General features: G+C 35.6%; 1 protein-coding gene across 3 annotated transcripts in view; it reads right to left on the bottom strand.

Annotated features, from left to right (window-relative positions):
* Positions 1 to 8,483: 8,483 nt before the first annotated feature.
* Positions 8,484 to 23,625, bottom strand: part of GABRB1 (gamma-aminobutyric acid type A receptor subunit beta1) — a 449,690-nt gene continuing 434,548 nt past the window's right edge. The window contains exons 8-10 of one of the 3 annotated variants that reach the window (XM_063457923.1): positions 13,388 to 13,650; positions 9,134 to 9,160; positions 8,484 to 8,831 (exon numbers count right to left, since the gene is read on the bottom strand). In XM_063457923.1, coding sequence (XP_063313993.1) covers positions 8,484 to 8,831; positions 9,134 to 9,160; positions 13,388 to 13,650 — 638 coding nt within the window. The remainder of the gene's footprint in view (positions 8,832 to 9,133; positions 9,161 to 13,387; positions 13,651 to 23,625) is intronic. The other 2 variants (XM_063457922.1, XM_063457924.1) reach the window with 2 other exon arrangements.

Below are 23,625 nucleotides of genomic sequence, written 5' to 3'. Positions count from 1 at the left end.
TGCTAATGAACGTGCAAATGAGTTAGCCATAGATCAATTTAAATGAAACTCTGTGCAAATTTGTGCAGAGGTCACTCTAATTGTCTTATTATTTCATGGAACATGCTCCTAGTGATAGCTTGGGATATAGCTCTTTAACCCCTTAAGGACCAAACTTCTGGAATAAAAGGGAATAATGACATGTCACACATGTCATGTGTCCTTAAGGGGTTAAGAACCTTACTCTACTGACATTGATCCTATTAAAACTTTGCCATAATATGCAATCTATGTCCTTCTCAAGTAAACTTGGAGCAATTGAGGATACTCTTATGACCCTGTGCAAGCTTTATGATAGTAATTGCATTCTGAAGCAGATTATTACAGCTGTGTACTGCAAATAGAATTAACTCCTTGGTTGCAAGTGTCCATCCATAAGTATTCTTTGCAATCTCATTCTTTATACCAAATGTCCTATTTATTTACCATGGGTATCTCTACAAAGCCCAGTTAATCGTAACTTAGTAGGGCATTGCATATCTAGGTTGAGAAGTTCCTTACTGTTATGATAACTTATCTACCATTAAGTTAAAGATATAAACTATAAAACAGAACCATCACTACGGTTAAGCAACAGGCTATGAATAATAAATAACATATAATACATTCGGATACATTTTACATAAAGTTGTACTCACTCTCAGACAATGGAATGGGAAATGAGAGGTGGTCCTATGTAACTCATAGCCGATCTCACATAAATAGTGGCAGACTAGTGAAATTCTCTAATACCTCCTAAGGCTGCTCATAGTATGAGAGATAATAAAACAGCCACATCTCCTTTCAGCATGCCCCACCATTTTTAAAAATGAATTTGTATGTTTGTTTTCTGGCACGTCAACGAGGCTGATAGGCTCTTTCATTGAATGTCTCAAACCTAGCTTTGTTTCAAGATCTGGGTCCAAGATGGAGCTTGGTGTTTAGCCAAATTGCAATATATATTTTGCAAGTCAACTATTTTTCTAACTGACTATGCAAGATACATTTTTTTTCCCCCCGCAGTTAATTAATTTGAGAAAAATCTCCAAACCACTTATTCAGTTCCAAAGAAATCTTATTCAGATGACTTTAAAAACTTTTTACGATTTACCCAAATAGCTGTGGTGACCTGATGACTGACTAAAATATTAAATATCTGTCAACTCACGAGAACTCACTCTTCAGTTGCTAATGTTCTAAATATTTTAACCTGTATTCAATGAATAATGTAGACTAGACACATTGTTAATTTTTTTTGCTCAAAAGCATCAGCATATTGGGGGGAAAGAAGCTGGGGAATGCAACTCTACTTAACAATTAAAGTAATCATCGTCATGCTAAACTTATTGTTTGAATGAAAGTCATGCTTAAGAAGTATAGCTTGCTAAGGTGCCTCACAATAAATCAAAAAATAAGATACACTTTTCTCTTACTACTCCCCAACTACATTCAATATATATATATATAGCCCATCACACATAATTTACTTAACGTCTAGTATCATAACATTACTTTCAGTTTAAGAGATATAGCTTAAGGATTATTTAACATGCATTTTCCTGTAAAAACTCTCACATTTTATTATAAGCCAGAGATTTGTAAACTTCGGAGATATCAAAATTACATATTCACGGTTAAACAAAGTTAACCAAATGATGAATGAAACATTGGGTAGTATCCCTAGTCACTTAATCCCTCACATCTAATGCTAATTTAACACGTGGTTGCACTTGGCAGCAGTAAAACAAAACGCAGGGACATAAATTCACACATAACAAGCTGGATTCTCTTAGCCGAGTAAGGGTTTACTTACTGAATACCAATTTTCCCATAAATGCCAATGAAGAAATTGCTTTTGAGTTAGAAGAGTAAATCTTTACTCTACTAAGAGAATCCAGTTATTGTTGTGAATCCATACTCTAATAAGTACTGTGAGTAAGCACGTTGAGTATCCGTACTCAGAAAAATGGCAAGCTAAGGTACCCCAGCTACTCAAGTTAAGCTCGATGAACTACAGATTAATAAATAGCCCTCCTCTTCCTCAACATGCGCCTGGTTTCATAGTTTCATTGTGGTCATTTTATAATAGATGCGTCACAGTTTTTATGTGCCTATTTTCAAGTGTAGTAGATGACTATTCAAGGGATTCATGAACAGCCCATGGCATGACAATCAACATATCTTAAACAGAGATATTTATTTTACATTTGTTAAAAGTGAAGGAAAACTACCTCTTCCTAATGTCCAATAACATGGGATGGTATATAGGGCCTTTAATTTTTTTAAATATACAAGTTGGGGCCGGATGAAGCTGAGCAACGTTTTGGAGATCAGTGGCAATCTTGTGGAGGGATTTTATTGACTATGTTCGGAACTAAACCTCCTCGGTAATGGTCACTTTAGTAGGTCAAGGGGTTCAAAAGGCCTCATACCCCAAATATGTATATTGTGTCCATGCCCTGAGCCTAATGGCAGCCACAATGAATTCTAATATTGAAACATTTCATTAACTGACAAAATCTGATAACAAAATTCAGAATAACTAAATGGAAAAATTGAAAACTTTATTTTGGCCAAATGGGGTCTTTATTTATGCAAATTATTTGTGTGGCTATTTTTCTTGCACAGGTCTACAACGTATTTCCACGTTCTCAATTTAACGTACTTTTTCTTATATGAATTTTGATCAGATGTCAAGGTGGTTTACAGAAGAAATGGATATAACTATTTCTATCTTTAAGCATATTTTCAGAAGTTTGATAAGTAACCTTTACTGCAAAATGTGGAATTTGGGTAGTGGTATCGCAATTCAAAAAAATGAAAAGTGTAAAGATTTAAGAAACACTATCATAATTATAGTGGTTAAGGTGCCAGGAGTGCCCTGATTCCCCCAATGTAAGTAGTCAAATGGTATGATTTGTTGTCTGGGGTCCACTGAACATCACTGGCAGTAGTTCTCTTCCTGAGCTAAGCCTGATGCTACAGGGATTAGCTCATTTGTTCAGCATAAGTTCTCTGCGCTGCATGTCTGAGCTCAGTAGAGCTAACTGAAGCTCATAGCAGGAGCTTCAGGCTCTCCACAGTGGAAGAGGAAAGACAGGGAGTGGTATATGGGGAGTGGACCCCATATAAGAAGTCAAACTGTCAGCAAATGATTTGACTACTTACACACTTAACACTCCTGGCACTATAACTAGTAGAGTGCACGCTAGTGGTCATAGTGCTTGGAGTGTTACTTTAAGAGAATGATTAATACAAAATTTGCAACAATTTTCCTTTAAATCCAAAGGGACTTTTGCCGCATATTAATTTTGATGCCTAACAGGGAGAAACTTTGTCTCTCCTCAATAATTTATCTTACCAAATGCAGATGGCAAGAAGAAAATAAGGGAACCTGTGACAAACGTTCCTTAAGAGCTTTAGATTTCTCTATTTTATGTTCCCATACCACATGCTTTAAATAAATCATATTTCGCATAGAAATCATTCATTATTCAGATGTTATACATTTTTGCCCAGCTATTACCCATTCAGTATCTTTTCTTCATGTTGAACCACAAAAACCTCAGTGATTTGAGAAAATGAAAACAGAAAATTACTCTGAACTTCTTACCAAATTGAAGTCGTTTGTAAAACTAACATCTCAGCGACTCTAAAGGACCATTTTACTCTGTGTTTCAGCAGAAGAAAACAGCTCGTTTAGAGTCAATTACCTTATTACTGTTATATTTGTGCTGAATTAGGTTGTAAATGTTTGGGAGATGCAATTAGAAGAGTTAATAGGACACCCACTGGCTTTCTATGGACTTTTCAAAGTCTGCAATTTGCTAATTTGATCTTAAGTCATTATCTCACCAGTTCAGCTATTTACTGGGGTGTAGGGCTCAACTCCGCAACATTTCACAGTTCTAATTCTCACCTTTTTAACTCAAGGCTGCATCATTATTTTTGGACAAGAGATTGACTTTCATTTTACACTAAAGATCTGTTTCAGTGATATATGTGTGGTTCCTTTATGGCAAATATTTTGTGCGTGAAATGGGTCACATTACTCTGGTCGTCGATGAATCGTGACCTCCTCTCCCTACTCCAAAGGTGCTAGCCCTTGCTACTATGTAACTATCTCTTTTATGTCTTTTTTATATGTATTATTGTATGAGCCTAACATTTGCATTATTACAATCCAGGAAAAGTGAGGATTGTATAATTTATTCAGCAACAAAAGCTTTGCAGAGCCCAACTGCCACTTCCTTAACCATTTTGTTTTGTATCCCATTCATGTTTTTCCTATGGGTATTATTAATTTAGACCTTAGTTGTCTCAGCAGAGTAAGCATTTATGTGCCTATGGAAAAATTGCTATTCAGTAAGCAGTTTACTGCTCAGAGAGAATCCAGTGTTTGTAATTCAGCCTATGGTGTTAATGTATCATTTCAGATTCCCATTAACTTGGTACAATATACAGTGTTAGTAGTGGGCTTAACATAATATGGCCACATTGTGGGACTGAATACCCATATTTGTTTGTTGAGATAGGTGATTTTAAGTAGCCTTCTAAAATGTAAATCTGTGCATTTATGTGCACCGTTCCTTAATCTGTATATTGTATATATTTTGGTCTCTACGGCAGTAGCATTGATGAGAAATGCATGTTTTGAGTGTGCCCCCAATTCCTTTTTTTTCTTACCATGGTACAGACTTACATAGTTGTCGGTCTGCGGGGTAGGTCACTGAGAATCAGCTGGGCCTATTTGTCTAGCTACGATCAGCTATTTTGCACGTATAATCCATTTTTCCATGCAATGAGGTTATGTGGCCATTCATTTTTCTCTACTGTTACCATTCAGAAAAATAACGAATACATGGTATATGAGTCCATGGCTATCAGCTAAGGGTAGGGACCATTTGCATGAACGTATTACACACAGTATAAGTCCTTTTGACCTTCACTCTACAAATGCCCTGCATTTTAATTATTTCTTATATACTAACACAAGAAAAATTAGATCACATCGTTCAATATATTAAATATATGATCTTCCTAGCTATGGTGATATTGTTTTAGATACCGAGGAAAGGTGAACAAAGCAAGATTTTGCCTTGAACTACTCAGAATTCTATTTATAAACATGTTACATTCTACTGTGAAAGTGGGGAGGCCACTCTTGAATGTTGGGGGGGCTGGATTTCCCTGAGGAGATGTTGGAGAGTTACTAACACATAACATCACTCTCTCCTTATACTTTTTGACATATACTATTACATTTTGACAAGAAATTTTTACACATCATTTTGTACTGCATCGCAGATGGAGTACAGTACTTTCCAAGCTCCACAGGGGAATGCATAAAGACGAAGCCCGTAGAGTTTCATGCTGGCTTACGTTAACCTCTGCCATTTCAGCACTTCTTGGCTCCATCTTGCGACGTACGATGCCACAGCTGGAGTGCCAGAGGTTTTTATTCTCTGATTTAGAAAAGTGTTCACCTAATATTTGAAGACATTCCCAAGGTAATAAATATTTTTTTTAATGTAATTTTATAGAGTAAAAAAATATGTACAGCAAATAAAAATGTTTTAAGACTTTAGGTGGTTTAGCAATGTATCATTTCGAATTTATACCATAAAATTAACAAAAAAATATATTTTTAAAGGGTGCATAAAGATTGGGTTTAAATAGTAACATGAATCTGTGTTTTATCTAATGAAAGTTGCCAAATGGTCAGTAGTGTGCAAATGGAGGAATGTTTAATATATATAACTAATTATATATACAAATGTATTTTTATGTTTAATAAATTAAAATTTCTACTTTGCTCTATTTACATTAATGGTGCAACACTACTGCATCATTTATGGGATGCTCCCCCCACTTCTCTCTAATATGCAATATTGTCAGTCCTTTCATCATTGCTACTTTAGTGTGCCGTGTAAATTTCTGGAATGCAAAGGTTATTTAAAAAAAATGCTATTTACAAGTTTGGCACTATAGAAATAAAATTAACCTAATATATGGAAGAAAAAAAAAACACTTTAAATGCACTGTCAGGGTTGAAAAAGCAAGATCATGTCACATAGCATATTTGTATACCCTCTTTAAAATGAATAAGAATACAAAAACATTCTTCTTATAGAATTACAGGTGATATGTATACAGTTTATTTTATGTATGTATATGTAAAGCCTGTCCCTTGTGCTGAATGACTCCCCTATGAGTGAATACTTGGTATGGTCCATAAAGATATGTTAGCACACATTGTCTACATACAATTGATTATGTCTGGGAGGGAAGCTAGATGTTTAAATGAAAACTGAGGTTTTAATATTTATTCATATTGTTTTTTGCCTGGACATATTGCTTAAAAGACAAAACAGAAAATCTAAAAATCTAAAATTGTTTTTTAGTTTTCTGACCATGTGCACACCTCACTTTCATCTAAACCAGGGATAAGCAATCTTCGGCACTCCAGATGTTTTGGACTACATCCACCATAATGCTCTTACAGCCATAATGCTGGCAAAGCATCAAGGTAGATGTAGTCCAGAACATCTGGGGTGCCAAAGGTTGCCTATCCCTGATCTAAACTCAGGTACGCAATGAGCTAGTGAACACTTTTGTCACTGGGGGGTATCAATGTGCATGCGTGTTAGAATATAAGAATCAGAACATAAAAAAACCAATATTCGCTGCATTTTAAAAAGTCATGGAAAGAAGAGGATTCAGGTTCACTACCAAAGCTCATCAAGGAGATCAGAAAAAGAAAGACATTTTTTTTTTTAAATAAAAGGCAGCTGTTCACATCCTTTTTTCGTCACTTAAGCAAGATTTCTAAAGAGAAAGATGAAACCTCAGTTTTCCTTCATCTTTAAATTGCGTATATGTAGCCTAGTGAATAATTCCTATCATGATTTATTTTGGAGCTGGTACATATGAATGAATAACAGCAAACTTCAAACAGCATGGATACACCTAATCTGAAAATAATAAAAAAAAGATTTTTCAAATATCCTGCAGGGTCCAATCAACTTCAAAGGTGACGTGTGGTTTTGAATTGAAATTAATGTTTTGTATTAGCCAGAGGAATTATCTTTCCTTGGCTTATTATAATTGCTGTAAATTAAGTTAATTTGAACCTTTGGCTCTTTGTTACACTTGGTTTATACTTTCTATCATCAGTAAATTATTTGTTACAGGTAAGAACCCAGATTTATTTCGACTTTGTAAGGGGGCAGAGATCATTTGCATGACCATTAAGACTGATTTATAATGTTTTCAGGGAAACTTGGCCCTACAACATTTTAATGTAACCTTTCACGCATCTTCAAGTGTGTTAAGATCTGCTGTTTCTTTCAGTAATATAATCCGTATGACACTCTGGTTACAGCCAAAATCAGTATAGACAATCTTCCAGCTAACTCCTGAGCTCTACGGGTAGAATTTAGGAAAAGTACATGGAATGCAATATTAATACCATGCTCAGTGACCAATTCATTTAAAAGTATCATTACACTCTCACTAACACTTAGATACCACACCATCTTTTCATTTTTCTTTTTTCTCTATCAGTGTTTTGTTAGTAGGTGTTGATAAACACATATACCAAAGCATTATTTCACATCGGTGTAAAACCTCTCAAGTGGCACATCAAGTACTGTCCTGGATTGCCATTTTTTTATTGGCAGGTGATTATTCATGAAGCCAAATTGAAGGCCAATACCCTTCTGCCATTTTATCCCCCCCTTGCTGCTCTACATAATTGGAAGGGTTAAGGAGGTGCTTGCACTTATGATTACTGACACATTTGGTATATGTTTGGCCCTGCTTGTTTTGGCATTTCACGATTTAAAATATCCTTTAAGAAAGTGATCTGAGATCACTTTTCTACATGGCTCTAGTCTTTAAGACTTTTATGGCAACAGTAATTTATATATGTTATCAAACTCACATAGCTATTAAATTATTTGGTGTAGGTTTACAGAACAAATGTATATGCATGATTGTAAACAGGTTCCTCAACTGACTTAAATCTTAGCTTGACATGTATAATAAATGCATTGATTGGATATGTATTAAAAATGAAATAGACTTTAAGAAAACAAAAATCCAAACACAAAACTATTACCCGTGTAACGTGCGCTTGTGGTTTAACCACTCCTCTGCCATGCAGTGCTCAACTTGCTAGCAGAGAAGAGGTTAAGAACGATACACCATGTGAAATCAGTTTTATAAAGCTTTTCCTTACCATAATGTATTGGAATAATCTTTGTTTTCACTTTGATTTTTTTTTTTTTTTTTTTAAGAAAGAAAGACTATTTTCTGGAACAAAAATGGCAGTGTGTAGAACACTAAAAATCAATGTTATGATAGTAATATCTTACCTTCAATTTGCAGCATTATGGCTAATGCAGTCCCTTCAGGATCAGAAAAATAGAACTAAATCTTCATAAAGATATTAATTGCATAACTTAATGTATATAATAAAGCCAATAAACAACATTAAAAAATGTAAAAGCAACAGGGAATATCATTCTTGACCATCTGTCTATGCCATTCACATCAGTCAAATCGGGAATTTTAATTTTAATCTGAGAAGCACTTCTCCGTAAACGACCCTTTTTATGAACAATATGCCTATCCAAAGTGCTTCTGCTGTACATATCTCTATTGGACATTGGCTTTCGGTACTGGATGCTTGCACTGTCATAAGAATACATCGTAGCTCTTGGATCACTGATACTTGTTAACACTTCCGATCCGCTGACTTCATTTCTTATTTCGAGTGTTGTCAGAAGAATGTTCCCGTGAGCATCAACCTGTAGCAAAAGAAATGTTTATCTCAAAGATTATGGAATAAATTGTGCTTTCAGAAATTATTAAGATAAGAGAGATGCATTTCAAATAAAAAACATTATGATGTTTAGCCGTGTTGACAAGCTGAATAAAGTTCAACAGCTTAACATTAGGCTGGGTATTGGAAATTACTTTTCAACCATCACTTATTTTTTTTAAACCAGTAAGCAAACATTTTGAAACAAATATGAAATCCAAATTAAAGCAAGAAAAACATTTTAAAGTATATACCAATGTAATAAACATTTACAAATGGACGATAAACTTGGTCAGATTGCATTGTTGGGCAAACCTCTCAACTAGTGGAGTTTCTTCAGCCCTTCTCCCCCTTTATAAACACTTCTCAGTTTTAACTCATTCCACTAATGACAAAAAAAGAGCACCATTATGCTGTAGCAGGGTAGAGAAAACCCGGCACTGGAGCTTGCTATGCATAAATCACACTGATCAGACCCCCGCTCTTCTCACCCTGTCAGGATGTTGCAAGGTAAAGAGATAGCCAACTTTTGTAAATTTGACAGGAATGCCCAATGCTCTTTTCCATAATTCCTAGGGATAGGACACTGATTGATTAGATTGGAAAACATAAGAAATAAGAAGCAGGTAAATATGAAAAACCTACTTTTTTCAGCAAGCAGAGAGAGGCAACTCTCTCATGCAAAACAAAAGCTTTTGAATGAGACAGTTGTCTAAAATTGGAGGATGTGCAAACATAACAGGTTGGTATAGTGGGATACTGCATAAGGTAAAAAGACTGCAATAGTTAAAACTTAACTTTTACTAGGTACTGAGTAAAAGAGTCCACCAACTAATGGACTTATACTAGTAACCATAAACGGATCAGAAAAATAATGCTACACAAACACACACAAAGACAATTACAGCAATCAAACGGTAATGGGAAAAGTCTACAGGACTGTTTATAGTATGATTGCCAATGAAGCCTTCTACATAAGGGTACACTGTAGACCGTCCAAAAATAAAAATGATTATAATATATAATAACACACTCTTATCTAAAAGAAAATATAGCCTTTTTCCAACCTGGAAAAATATCCAAGTCATCTATGCTTTCCATTTAGCTAATCTGGATTTAAATTTGAAATTCACTTTGAATTCACAATGCATTGACACTTAGAGTAATCCTGACAATGTGTTGGCCCTTGAGTCCTGAAATATGTCATCCTTAAGATCTTAATTATGTATCGGAGAGCCTAAGGGCCAAAACATTGTTTTTGATCTAATTTTGATTTACCAACTCCATAGTGCCTGTGTACTGCTTCTTCTATGTGTAAGTGATTTGTGAAACACAAAATGAGGTTTAGTTTTTTAGAACACAAGGACTAAAGGGTGACCCAAAAATTTATCTTATACAGGGCCTTAAAATGGTAATTTTGGCACTGCTTACTGGTATAAATTAATGTCTGCCCTTCCTAATTAGGCAACTGGACACCATGTAGCAGACCTTTTCATGTTTGGCAGCAGAATAAAAATGCCTTTAAGGTTCTATATGTTAATATACTACATTAGAAAAGTCACAAAGGGAATACAAGGCAACAAATGGGAATATTTGTTGCTCCTTGTATCCATCAAGTTTTCGTCTGCAATTTTCCATGCCTGGATCTCAGTATTACCTATCTTTATTATTCAGGTCATGTCAAATGCATGAAGAACAAACTGAATAAATAAACACTTTATTGATTTTAATTATCTTTGATTGTTTAAATTCTGTTCACTTAAGTTCAATACCTCCTTGATAATTATGCACTGTATTTAATGATCACTGTTGCAATAATGTGGTAGCTTGACAAAGACCCACAGAGTTGAAACATTGCTGTTTTTGCTCCAATAAAGCTCCTTTTTTTGCTACATACCTTGAGTGCCTGGATGAATGTCTTATTTCATATATCTAACGTGGGGCCTGGCCATATTCAAATCTGGTGCGCATGAGCAGCCTGGTGAGTGTGGTTTCCTCTATCTACCTACCATGTCAAATGCTACCATGTCCGGTGCTGGGAAGTTATATTTAGGGAAGATATATGCAGGGTACACATTGCTTTTGAACCTTAAGGAGTCTTAAATGATCTTTGAATCCAGAGCTACCCAAGTCCACATAGTCCACAATGGCAAATCTAAATAAAGTCTTCATTATGTTCAGACTAACATGTATTCACTCACAAATATAATAAAACAAAAAACAAAAAAAAAACCAGATGTTAAAATTAACCTTTATTCAATATGAGACACAGCTAGTCTACACAAAGCTAGGCCGCCTTCCGGTGAAATGTATGCCGGGGCTCTTTTGCTGTATTTATTTTGCTTGGATAAATTATTATTTTATATAATTCCTTAAGTATGATTCTTTTTGTATTTTTCTCATCCCAATATTGACGTAGCTGATTTCCTTACTTGATGGATAAGTCTATCTTAAAAAGTTTAGACTAGCAGTGCCTCATACTTGTCATGTTTGTTAGCCTTATGTTAGGTGCCTTTGAAGGCATGATTAGGGACCGGTAGAAATGTATGTGTACTTTAGATTGTCACCGATTTCCCTCTTTTGGGTATTTGATATATTTCATACTGTTTATCTTCTACCTGCACCCCTCTTACTAGGCTACTATCTAATAAACTACTTTCTTTTACCTTCCTTATTAAGAACATTGGCTTTTACTTTATGTACAGTGGAGTCGATGTTTGCTTAAAGTTTGACATTATACACAGCATCTTTTTGTATTCTCCCTTTGGGGAAGTGCTTTAGGTTTCAGGCAAATATATCATATTCTCTTTTATAAATGGGCAACATGTTTTTTTTTATCAGTTCAAATGTTAAGATTTAACTGTTGTTTTTTTTTTTTATATTTTTTGTATGTTTTCTGTGAGTTCCAATAGTTAAGGGTACCACCTCACACTTTTTTTGTTTATTCTAGCTACATTTCGTTTTTCTAAAATGTATGCAATTTCTAGTTATATCCATAGAAACTAAAATGTATTCAATTAGTAAATGGGAAAAAGCAGCAGGGAAAGTTTGATTAAATGGCTTTATGCTTCTTTGTGCTTAATCAAAGGAGATGGGGAAGTAGGAGCCAAGGGTCCAATAACATCCACTCATTGTAATTTCTTTGTTACATTTTACTACTGATTATATATATCTCTATCCTCATACAATACTATTCTTTGCATTGTGTTAAAATGCCTAGAGGTATGTCTCATAGAAGGGACTTCCTATAGGAACTGATTTATCTAATTAAACAGCTATTATTGATCAAACCATTATTTTGTTACTGCTAGATGCTCTTCCAGATGCAACATTACATTTATTATGATACAAATCTGGTTTCATGAGCTTGTGTTTAGTACATTTGCCAAAAAGGTGATTTTCCAACTCCAGTCTTCTAAGCTGACAAAGAAGTCAAATTAAGAGATACATTAACACATTTTTAATTCATCAAACTGTTCCATTTAAGAGTCAGCAGTAGCATTCTTAACCCTGGTACAGGATATAAGAATATCACTCAAAATGTACTGTAAACATTTCATTATTGCTACTGTAAGATTATCCCTTTTTGAAGTACGGGAAGAACACACAGTAGAAAGCCACCAAAACCATTTCTCTTGAGGTAGGTTTATCTAGGGAACATTACATAAATAAATAGATGTACAGTCATCAATGAGAACATTAAACAGCAGAATATAACCAAATAAACTTTTCGATTAAGTGTTTTTGTAGATCTTTCTGAATGGATAAGTCACTTCAGTTCTGAAGTGAAGGTGGGGGCCCACCCACATTGGAAATTTTAATGGGAAAACTTTGACATTATTCAAGGTTGACTAGGGTTCTTCATTCTCTATTCACACATTGACAAGATAATGCAACAAGTTGGGATCTCTCTGGCACTTGTTTGATTCATGTATCTATGTAGATATTAGTAATGCTTAAAAAAATGTCAATTTATAATATGAATCATGATAAGCATGAACAAATCAAATCTGCACTATAACTGTTAAGTAATTCATATATCTTTCAGATACATCTATTTCTCGTTTAAGAGCTCCATGTCCTCGTTTTATTGAATCTATAATTTACAACCCTATTCGAGTCCCCACTCTCTGAGAATGAGTCGTAAGATTTCGAGTCCCCACTCTCTGAGAATGAGTCGTAAGATTTCGAGTCCCCACTCTCTGAGAATGAGTCGTAAGATTTCGAGTCCCCACTCTCTGAGAATGAGTCGTAAGATTTCGAGTCCCCACTCTCTGAGAATGAGTTGTAAGATTTCAGGTCCCCACTCTCTGAGAATGAGTTGTAAGATTTCAGGTCCCCACTCTCTGAGAATGAGTCGTAAGATTTCGGGTCCCCACTCTCTGAGAATGAGTTGTAAGATTTCAAGTCCCCACTCTCTGAGAATGAGTCGTAAGATTTTGAGTCCCCACTCTCTGAGAATGAGTTGTAAGATCAGATATTGCAGTACACAATAAGGTTTTTGTTTCAGACTCGATAAAACACTGTTAATTATGATCGTACATAGAGAGTTACCTGAACTTTGTTCATTTCCACTTTGGTCTTTTCATTGTTTGCTTTCTCTGCCTTTTCTGCAGCTTTCTTTTGCAGCTGTGGACCTTTCCCGAAGAATATGTAGTTCACAAAAGCATATTCAAGCAATGCCAAAAACACAAACACAAAGCATCCCATTAGGTAGATATCAATAGCCTTCACATATGGAATCTTTGGTAATGTTTCTCTGAGATGGGTGCTAATGGTAGTCATAGTCAGCACGGTAGTAATCCCTGTAAAAAAACAAAAAACAAGATTCTCTATTTTACAGGATGTGTGAAATAAAATAGTCTGTAAGATAAATGTGAAAAACTTCTATTTGAATTTATGACTATTATAATTCAATGATTAAGGAATTCCACTTCCAGATCAGAAATGAAAAGTTAATGTTCCAGCTCTGTAATACGATTTTTAACAATTATTATTTTATTTCAAATTTCTTATTTAGACCATTTTTTGAAGCATGGCAAAAAGCACAGATGGACTGCCAATAACAAATATGGAAAAGTTGGTTCCTAGATTTATAATCTAGCGTTTCTTTTACTGTTATGGTACATAATTTGTATACATATAATTAGACCTAAGGCAAAACGTAGCAGGAAAGAAAATTGTGTGATGACTGAATAATGTAGGGGGCATCCTAGAGCATAATGGTTTGCTTGGGAGCAATTAATAAGATTGTTTGGTGGTTTGGGGGTTATTAGATATTTTTGACAGATATGGGATTATAGTCTATAAATGAAACAGAAATAAGATTACAATCCCTATACCAGAGCACTATGAACGCTCTAACAGCAAGCACAATAGATACCACTATTTAAAGTAGAAATTGGGTCACACTAGTTTTAAAAAAAACAGAAAACTAAAAAAATATCCCTTTACAAGTATTGAAATATTTACACAATAGCTGTGGCTTAGGATGCTATAGAAATACTAACCATACATTTGTGAAAACATTTCCTTTTTTTTATGTTTAATTTGTTTCTATTGAAAAGTACACGCAGTTTGGCAAAGAGATCATAAAAACATCTGAAATTGCTTTCTTTAAATAGAAATAACAGAGGTAAGAATGACAATGAACAATTGCAGTGACTATGACATAATGACAGCTGTCATTCACAGAGGCAAAAAGAACAGCGCTAACAATATAAACCATGCTTAGAAATAAACTATAAAACATACTTACAGTCTATAGGTATGAAACAAGCACTGTCAGAGGGCCAGTAAACAAATATCATCAATCAAACTGGATGTACTGGGCTCTAAGTCAAGTGGTCATCAATATCATTTATTGCCCCAATTATGGAGGTAAGACAGTGTATTTGGGACCTCAACTGTTATCCATGGGCATCCCTACAATGCCCAAACACAGTCTTCCACACTGATCCCATTCTCCCTTATCATTATTAAATAAATCTGTTGCAATGAGTTGCTAGATGTCCATCAACAAGATCTGAATGTAAATGTTAGCTGAAGGTGAGAAAGACCACACATGCTGCCTTAACTGGCTATGACTACTTCCTATGGTTGATCTTCCATATCAGGATATGCATCACTTAGAGCAAAAGCCAACTTGGCTTAGAATCCTTGCAGTTACCCAAGAAGGGCATCTCTTCCAAATTAAATGTTTGATATTCCTAGAAAAAACTTTGAATGCTTATAAATCAAGGTACTATGATTCACATGTGGTAAAGAAGATTTTTTTTTTTGTAGTCAATTTACAGATCAATTATTTTATTGAAAGCTATTATGGGGGACGTGGCTTGCTAAAATTAGACTTATGAAGATGTGTTGGTTCTCCCAAATGAACATGGTTCATATTTTTGAAATTTCTCATTTCTGAAGAATTTCGGTCAAAGTTTGATTTGAAATTCTGAAATTCAAAAAAGACAACAAATCAGTCAAAATTCTGCTGAATTTCAGTTTGGTCTGGACCAATTCTCCAATTTAGGTAAATACTTTAATGACTTAATTTGTACAAGATTAGGCTCATTAGCAGTTCACCTTCATTGTCTTGGACTTTGCAAATCATAATTGTTTACAGGTTTACCATTACATTTGTCTGCTTCTTATGTGGTAAATATTCCAAACATGTTAGTCACTATGGCATGTCAGTGAGATCTGCCTACTAAAGTTAAAGATATCTATGATCAATATTATCTATATTGCATTCATTCACGAAATACTTAGGACAAATTGTCTATTCTTAAAACATTCTTATGGTCTCTATACCAATTCACCATAGAAATGTGTTTACATGTCTTTACGACAATGTGAAATGCCACGATCATGTGACTGGTGTAAGCAGAAAGAGGGGGGGTCATATGGACCTTTAAATCAATGAGCGTGAAGCTTACCCTCCTAATACACTGGGTCCATAACAATTGTACATTTGCGCACCAAAATATATTTCGGGACAGTTTTTGAATTTTATTTTTACAACGGGTAGTGTTTCTGTGTATCACAATTAGATAAATGTTATTTAGACAAACTTGCATAACTTATGTCTCAGAAAGGTAAGCAAGTGAAGAGTAACTTAGAAGTGTGATGTTTGTTCCACTATCTAGTATTAAAATTGAGACATGCTCTCAGGGGATAAGGGATTCAGTTAGATGAGCATTTGGCATTTGGAGCTTAGAGCTCTCATGTGGAGTAAGCTCTGTTCTCTGATCCTTTTATAGCTTTTAGTATGTTAAACCCATAATGTGAGATCAGTCTGTTATATCCATTATGCAATATCAGTCAGTGATTGGTTGGCATGTAAGTCAACCAACCAGTCAGAGCACTCTAACAGGAAGGTCTAACTTTTTAAGTCTCAAGGGTTAACTTTCACACGGTCGAGGGTTCTTTAAATATTTGTCTATTGGCTGCTAGTGCTGCTAGAGCCAAATAGTACTTGAAATGGTCAATTCACTTGCAAAAAGCTAGTTACAGATAACATGCATCCTGATGGATACATTCAAACCTCAATTTGAGTAAAACCTGTGCTGCACATGAGCTTTGGATGCAAGAGCACATATTTTAACCCGATCAGGCTATAGCTTTAAATTCACTTGGACCGACCAAATTCCAATTTATCATTAGTAAATACGGGAATTACAATTGTGGTCGGAAATTGGTCATTTTCACCATATGGACAAAATCCAGTGTTTAATCAATAATTCTGTGAGTTTCCAATGCTGGTAGAGGCAGTGGCAAACTGACAATAGTTACACTTATGATGCGATTTGGTTTATCTTTTTTGTAAAGAATGTTAAAGCATGCATGAAACCTTTGGTAGATTTACTGTTACTTTTGTACTCTTCCTATAAAGCATGCTTTTGGTCAATAATGTGCTGGTGAAGATGTGCCAAAGTTGTACATTAGCCAAACAGAGCCCAGCTTAATATTTAGCTGATTGAATAACTGCACTTAAAGGAACACCCAAAGCACCCTTACCACTTTAGCCTGCAGTAGTGGATTTGATGACCGGCATGCCCTGGTGCTGTTGCAGATGTCAAACTGTTTTAGTTCAGTCTGAATACTTCCCTGTGTGCTGACATTTAATGAGGCTTTATCCTCTACATCCAATCTTTTCCTGCAGGACAAGCTGAATGGCACTACAGAGTAAAGCACTGTCGATGCAGGACCACGTTCTAAGAATGCTCAGAAGACACTCTCAGCCAATGAAAGTGGTCCTTTATGGAGAAGACTGGATGCAGAGGATGCACCTGCAGAACCCAGGCAAATTGTTAAACCTTACTAAAATGTTTTAACTACTCACTGTGAAATGATGCCAGGGCGTTCTATGGATTATAACCACTACATTGCATTGGAATTTATACTGCACGTTCAGATGAAAACTAGTGATGTCGCGAACATAAAATTTTCCGTTCGCGAACGGCGAACGCGAATTTCCGCAAATGTTCGCGAACGGGCGAATCGGGAGAACCGCCATAGACTTTAACGGGCAGGCGAATTTTAAAACCCACAGGGACTCTTTCTGGCCACAATAGTGATGGAAAAGTTGTTTCAAGGGGACTAACACCTGGACTGTGGCATGCCGGAGGGGGATCCATGGCAAAACTCCCATGGAAAATTACACAGTTGATGCAGAGTCTGGTTTTAATCCATAAAGGGCATAAATCACCTAACATTCCTAAATTGTTTGGAATAACGTGCTTTAACGCACACGTTTGAAGGAAACTGACTGCTATTATTTCACAGTCAAATTTCTATTTTTTTTTTTTAATGTACACTACTGTTACACCAGATATGAGTTGCACTGGTGTGACACTGTGCCCTGGCAGGCCCTGAAACGCACACGTGTGAAGGAAACTGACTGCTATTATATTACAGTCAAAAAAGTTTTTTTTTGTTTTGTTTTTTTTTAAATGCAAGCTATTGTGACACCAGATATGAGTGGTGGCACTGGGCAAGTGGGCAAGGTATACGCTGTGAGCTTGACACACACGCTTGCAGACAACTAACTGCTATTCAATCTATTACAGTCAAAATTGTATTTTTTCTTTTAAATGTACACTACTGTTACACCAGATATGAGTTGCACTGGTGTGACACTGTGCCCTGGCAGGCCCTAAAACGCACACGTGTGAAGGAAACTGACTGCTATTATATTACAGTCAAAAAAGTTTTTTTTTGTTAAATGCAAGCTATTGTGACACCAGATATGAGTGGTGGCACTGGGCAAGTGGTCACAGTATACGCTGTGAGCCTGACACACACGCTTGCAGACAACTAACTGCAATTAGATTGCACAGAAAAAAAAAAAAAGCAGACTGATGTTCTAGCCCTAAAAAGGGCTTTTGGGGTGCTGTCCTTACAGCAGAGATCAGATGAGTCCTTCAGGACTGTAGTGGACACTGAATACACTAGCCTAGCTATCCATTTCCCTATTAAATCAGCAGCAGCACACTGTCCCTCCTCTCACTAAGAATGCAGCTTCAGAATGAATCTAAAATGGATGCTGTCCAGGAGGTGGGAGGGTCTGGGAGGGAGGGTCTGCTGCTGATTGGCTGGAATGTGTCTGCTGACTGTGAGGTACAGGGTCAAAGCTTCCTCAATGATGACGAATAGGGGGCGGACCGAACATCGCATATGTTCACCGTCCGTGGCGAACGCGAACAAGCTATGTTCGCCGCGAACAAGCTATGTTTGCCACGAACTATTCGCCAGCGAACCGTTCAGGACATCATTAATGAAAACCCAACATTCTATTTTATAAATGAACAAGCTGAAAGAATATACTTTTCTAATGCCATATTTTTGCTGATTAAATTCTTTTGTCTTTCCAACCAGCCTTACAGACAATCTGAATGAATGGATGTTTACCATATTTTCAGCACAGGTATACATTATTGAAAATAATAATGACTTGATCATAAAATCACTTGGGTCATCTTTGTCATGCAGCTCATTAATCTTAATTAGGTTTAGTCTTCATTTGACTTTATCTTGTGTAGTCTATGCTTTAGCTAAAATCAAGATTGTGGTTCTGATTGTTTCTGAGTGTTATACTAATGAACCTCTTAAGAACAGAGGAAAATAAATTGCTGAGTGCATTGACCTTCTCTTTATTATCACTAATCAATTTCCCCCAGTACTCTCATTTATTATCTTGTATTTTGCTGAATTCTTATGTGTTTATTTTAATATTTAAAAAACTGTTTTGAATTGGGCTTATTATTTTCACAATTTTCATTTTCTAAGTTATTTTATGTGTGTTGGGAAGAATTATTGTGTCTTGTACATCCACAGTAAAATGTATAAATGATATCCACTTTTCTCCCTTGGCACTTTCATTGAATATATATATATATATATATATATATATATATATATATATATATATATATATATATATATATATATATGTATATATGTATGTAATACCATAGTTCACTATGGTAAATGATTCAGTTTAAGCCAAATTCAATATTTTGATATGTTTAGAATGGTGCTCATGGATATTGTGTACTCAAATTGATACAATAGAGGTAAAGACACTACGAGCACAGAAGTAGAAAAAATACAATTTGGAAATGCAAACAGGAATCTGTATTTCAGATCACAGAGTGACAACATTTGGGATCTAAATGAGGCTTAAAGGAACACTATAGTCACCTAAATTACTTTAGCTAAATAAAGCAGTTTTAGTGTATAGATCATTCCCCTGCAATTTCACTGCTCAATTCACTGTCATTTAGGAGTTAAATCACTTTGTTTCTGTTTATTCAGCCCTAGCCACACCTCCCCTGGCTATGATTGACAGAGCCTGCATGAAAAAAACAAACTGGTTTCACTTTCAAACAGATATAATTTACCTTAAATAATTGTATCTCAATCTCTAAATTGAACTTTAATCACATACAGGAGGCTCTTGCAGGGTCTAGCAAGCTATTAATTTAGCAGGGGATAAGAAAATCTTAATTAAACAGAACTTGCAATAAAGAAAGCCTAAATAGGGCTCTCTTTACAGGACGTGTTTATGGAAGGCTGTGCAAGTCACATGCAGGGAGGTGTGACTAGGGTTCATAAACAAAGGGATTTAACTCCTAAATGGCAGAGGATTGAGCAGTGAGGCTGCAGGGGCATGTTCTATACACCAAAACTGCTTCATTAAACTAAAGTTGTTCAGGTGACTATAGTGTCCCTTTAATAAAGGCTCAGGTGTAGCCATCCATTGTGATTTGTGTAGCCAAGACTAAAAAAAAAATATGCACTTTTATTCCTTCTGCACTCTTGGTCAGTCCATGGTTACCAAATAAACAAATATTTAACTGAATGGACACTTTGTACAATACGCCCAACTAGGAGCAGCTCCTTTGATCTGTTGCTTACTAGTCACCTTACCACATAGGCATCAGTGAGTGATCCTGACCTGTGAGATTTCAGTAAACATTTATTCTCCAAATGAGATGAATGAGGCATTCTGGCCAGATTGGAGGCTTTATTAACTTCCAAGTTTAATGAAATTGGCATTACTTCATAAAACAGAGGACGTGGTCCTTTGGGAATTACTACATGAAATGGAGGACAGGGTCTAGTTGTATATCCCTTTATAACCCACTTACCTCCAAACATAATTAGACTATTTACACAAGAGTTCTGAGGAGCACTAGAGACAATGTAGGAAATTAAGGATTTTCACAGCCTACATCATCAGTGGTTTAATGCAATTTTGAAACAATATAAAAATAAGCTGGGCAGAGTTCATCAGGCACTGAGGCCAAAGGAGGAAGATTTTAATGCTCTGTCTATACAAGACACCCGGATCCAGATGTTTTCCAATTTAACATGGATTACACTAAAAGCATGTTGGCTCCTGAATTCTGTAACAGCAGCCCTTAGAGAACAGTATATTAAAAATAAGCAAGATGTGGGAGTTCGTTTTGAGCATGTAATGATAGAGATAAACCTAACTATATTGTCCTTTCCTGTGGTTTTAAAATATGATGTATGATTTTTTTGGCGTTGTTGTATCATACTTGCCTGGTTGGTTTTACCCATTCATGACTCATTGTTACTATTTTACAACCCCCAAAGCAGTACCAGTGTCTCTGGACTTTGCTTTCTGGTGTATCCCTCCTAGGGTGACCACGGTGTTTGTTGCATAAGTGCATATCTACACAAATGTATTTATTTCATATTTCTGTTCTTCTTTGTTTCAATATCTATCTGCTAAGGATGTGCCAATAGCCATCTCCTTTTTACTCAGATTTATCAACTGAACGGTGTTCTTAAGATAGTATCCGTTGATGTAAAGAGCTTGTTGATACATTGGCTCAAAGATGTGTAGTTTTTGAAAAACAAATGTTCTTCATCCCTCAGCTCACAGACTAAGCAGAGAGGCTTTGCTTTCTATTACCATCAGGCAGCATCCTATTCAAGAATAGACATGCTCTTCCTTCTGTATAGAAATCTCCATTGACTTCTTTCGTCCAAGATAGGAAGTATCATCTGGTACTGCCATGTTTTGGTGAGTTTCATTTTACATGTTAGCTCTATCCTTAACACCAACAGTGTGCAAACTGACTAAATCTCAACTGACGGACACCAGAGTAATTCAAGAGGTCCAGTACACGGTTAATATTTCGAGACTGTAACCACCAATATGGTGTAGTGTCTATGGTGTCAGGAGTTCTCTGGTGCCTCCCTCCATTGTATCAGAATGGCCTAACTTCTTACTTAGTACAATTAAGTACCAATCCTACCCTACAACTACAGGAACATGACAAGCTCCTACTTGGGAGTTTTTGTTAGTTCTCCTGAGATAAGCTTTGCACTGCACTGCTGAATTAATCTGGGACAGAGAATGACTGGCTTTCCTGTAGCTGTAGTAGAGGTAGGAGCAGTGCCTGGTGGACCATAGGTAACAAATCAAACTATTGTAAAATAGTTTGACTACGGAGAGAGTGTAGTGGTGCCATTGTGGTTTTGGTGCAAGCTGTGTGTAATAGCACTGCTGATCTCCTTACAGCATTTACTGAATTTCATAACACAATGCACTTTCTTTTTGACTCAACATATTATGCACAAGGGCTTAAGAATGATAAAACTCTATCTAAAGCTCTTAAACAGACTCAGCAGTTAACCTTTATTTCTAAATGGAAGATAAAAATGTAGAAACATAACAGGTGACATCTAATATTGTCAAGGCCTTCTGTGAGTTTTATAATACTCTCTACAACCTATCTTCACCTGATTTGGTATCAAAATAATTCAATCTTCATTTATGCTACCACCACCTGTCTCTTGGGCTTTAGATGGTCACATTCATTTTGAGGACATAAAGAAGCTATTAAGAGCATACATTAGGAAAAACCATGACCCAGGTGTGTTTTTACCACCAGATATAAAATACTCTTCTATAAATGATTCAGTTAGAATAATATTTTTTAAGAACATTTAGTGCTGATCCCTTGGACACCATGGATATAAGTATTAACATCCTTCATAAGATTGATAGAACACATTTTCTTACTTCATTGCTCTTTATTATTTCTGAAAAAAACAAAACACGTTACCCTTCTGGTAACCTGTGGTGTAGTGGTACGTTTATTTAAATGATAGTAGGTGTTATCATTGAATTGGAAGAATTGATAGACAGTAAAAGGGACATTGGAAAGGTTATTGCACAACTTAGGGAATTAAAAGCCTGTGACAGGGTAGATAAACTAATTGTAGACATTAAAGTCACACTTGAGTTGTTTGAAACTGAACAAACAAATAATAAATAAATAAACCTAAGAGAAACACCCTGGTCTGCACATAAATCTAAATCCTTCATAACCACTGCTCCGTAATCAAAATTCCTCAGATTGATATTTTTCCATTTTTTTTCCATTATCCAGTTATGCCAATCATATGTCAACTCTTACCACATATTTTATGAATAGAACTCAGCATTATCTTTGGTTGATCTCAAATGTCTTCCAAAAATAACATTTACCAACCATGATGTGATCTATACACAAAACTCGGAGTTTAATTGGGACTAAGTAGTTTAAAGTTGGAGAAAAACTGTATAATTTGAGAACAAGTCTGATATACAGTAACTCAGCTATAAATGATCAAGTAGATACAAAAATAATAATAATTAAACATTTATAAAAAAAAAAAGAGCTTTACATAATTATCAAAAGTCAATTACTGGATAAAACCCATTTTGTACAAAAGTCCTGACACTGAGCTAGGCCAATTCTTGATGTTGGGGATTTCAGATGTGCTGCTCCTTCTATCCACATAACTAGTGTATTTTGACCCAAGTCCACTTACCAACTGTTAATCAAGGAAGGTCCGGGCACTTAGTGAAGTGAATTTAACAGCTTTTTTATTGAAGCATTACACAGGACAACATTTTGGTCACCATCTGTGACCTTTATAAAGCCATGCCTAACGCTGTCTGGGTTATTTACTAAAGTGAGAATTCAAGGTGAATCCAAAGAGAGTTTCAAATTTAAGGTAAAAATAGCCAAACTGAAGAAAATAAAAATCACTATTGCTGCAGTTATACTATTCTGGCCTTAAGCTTGAAATTCACTTTAACCCCTTAAGGACCAAACTTCTGGAATAAAAGGGAATCATGACATGTCACACATGTCATGTGTCCTTAAGGGGTTAAATTCACTTTTAATTTTCAATTCATCCAAACATACGTTTAAAAGGCATTGGGAGATAACCCTAGATAAGACATTCATGGATGCCCA

Source organism: Pelobates fuscus, chromosome 6 (genome assembly GCF_036172605.1).
Source record: "Pelobates fuscus isolate aPelFus1 chromosome 6, aPelFus1.pri, whole genome shotgun sequence".
NCBI lineage: Eukaryota > Metazoa > Chordata > Amphibia > Anura > Pelobatidae > Pelobates > Pelobates fuscus.
The sequence above is the reverse complement of the archived record's forward strand: the minus strand, read 5'-3'. Positions and strand labels throughout refer to the sequence as shown.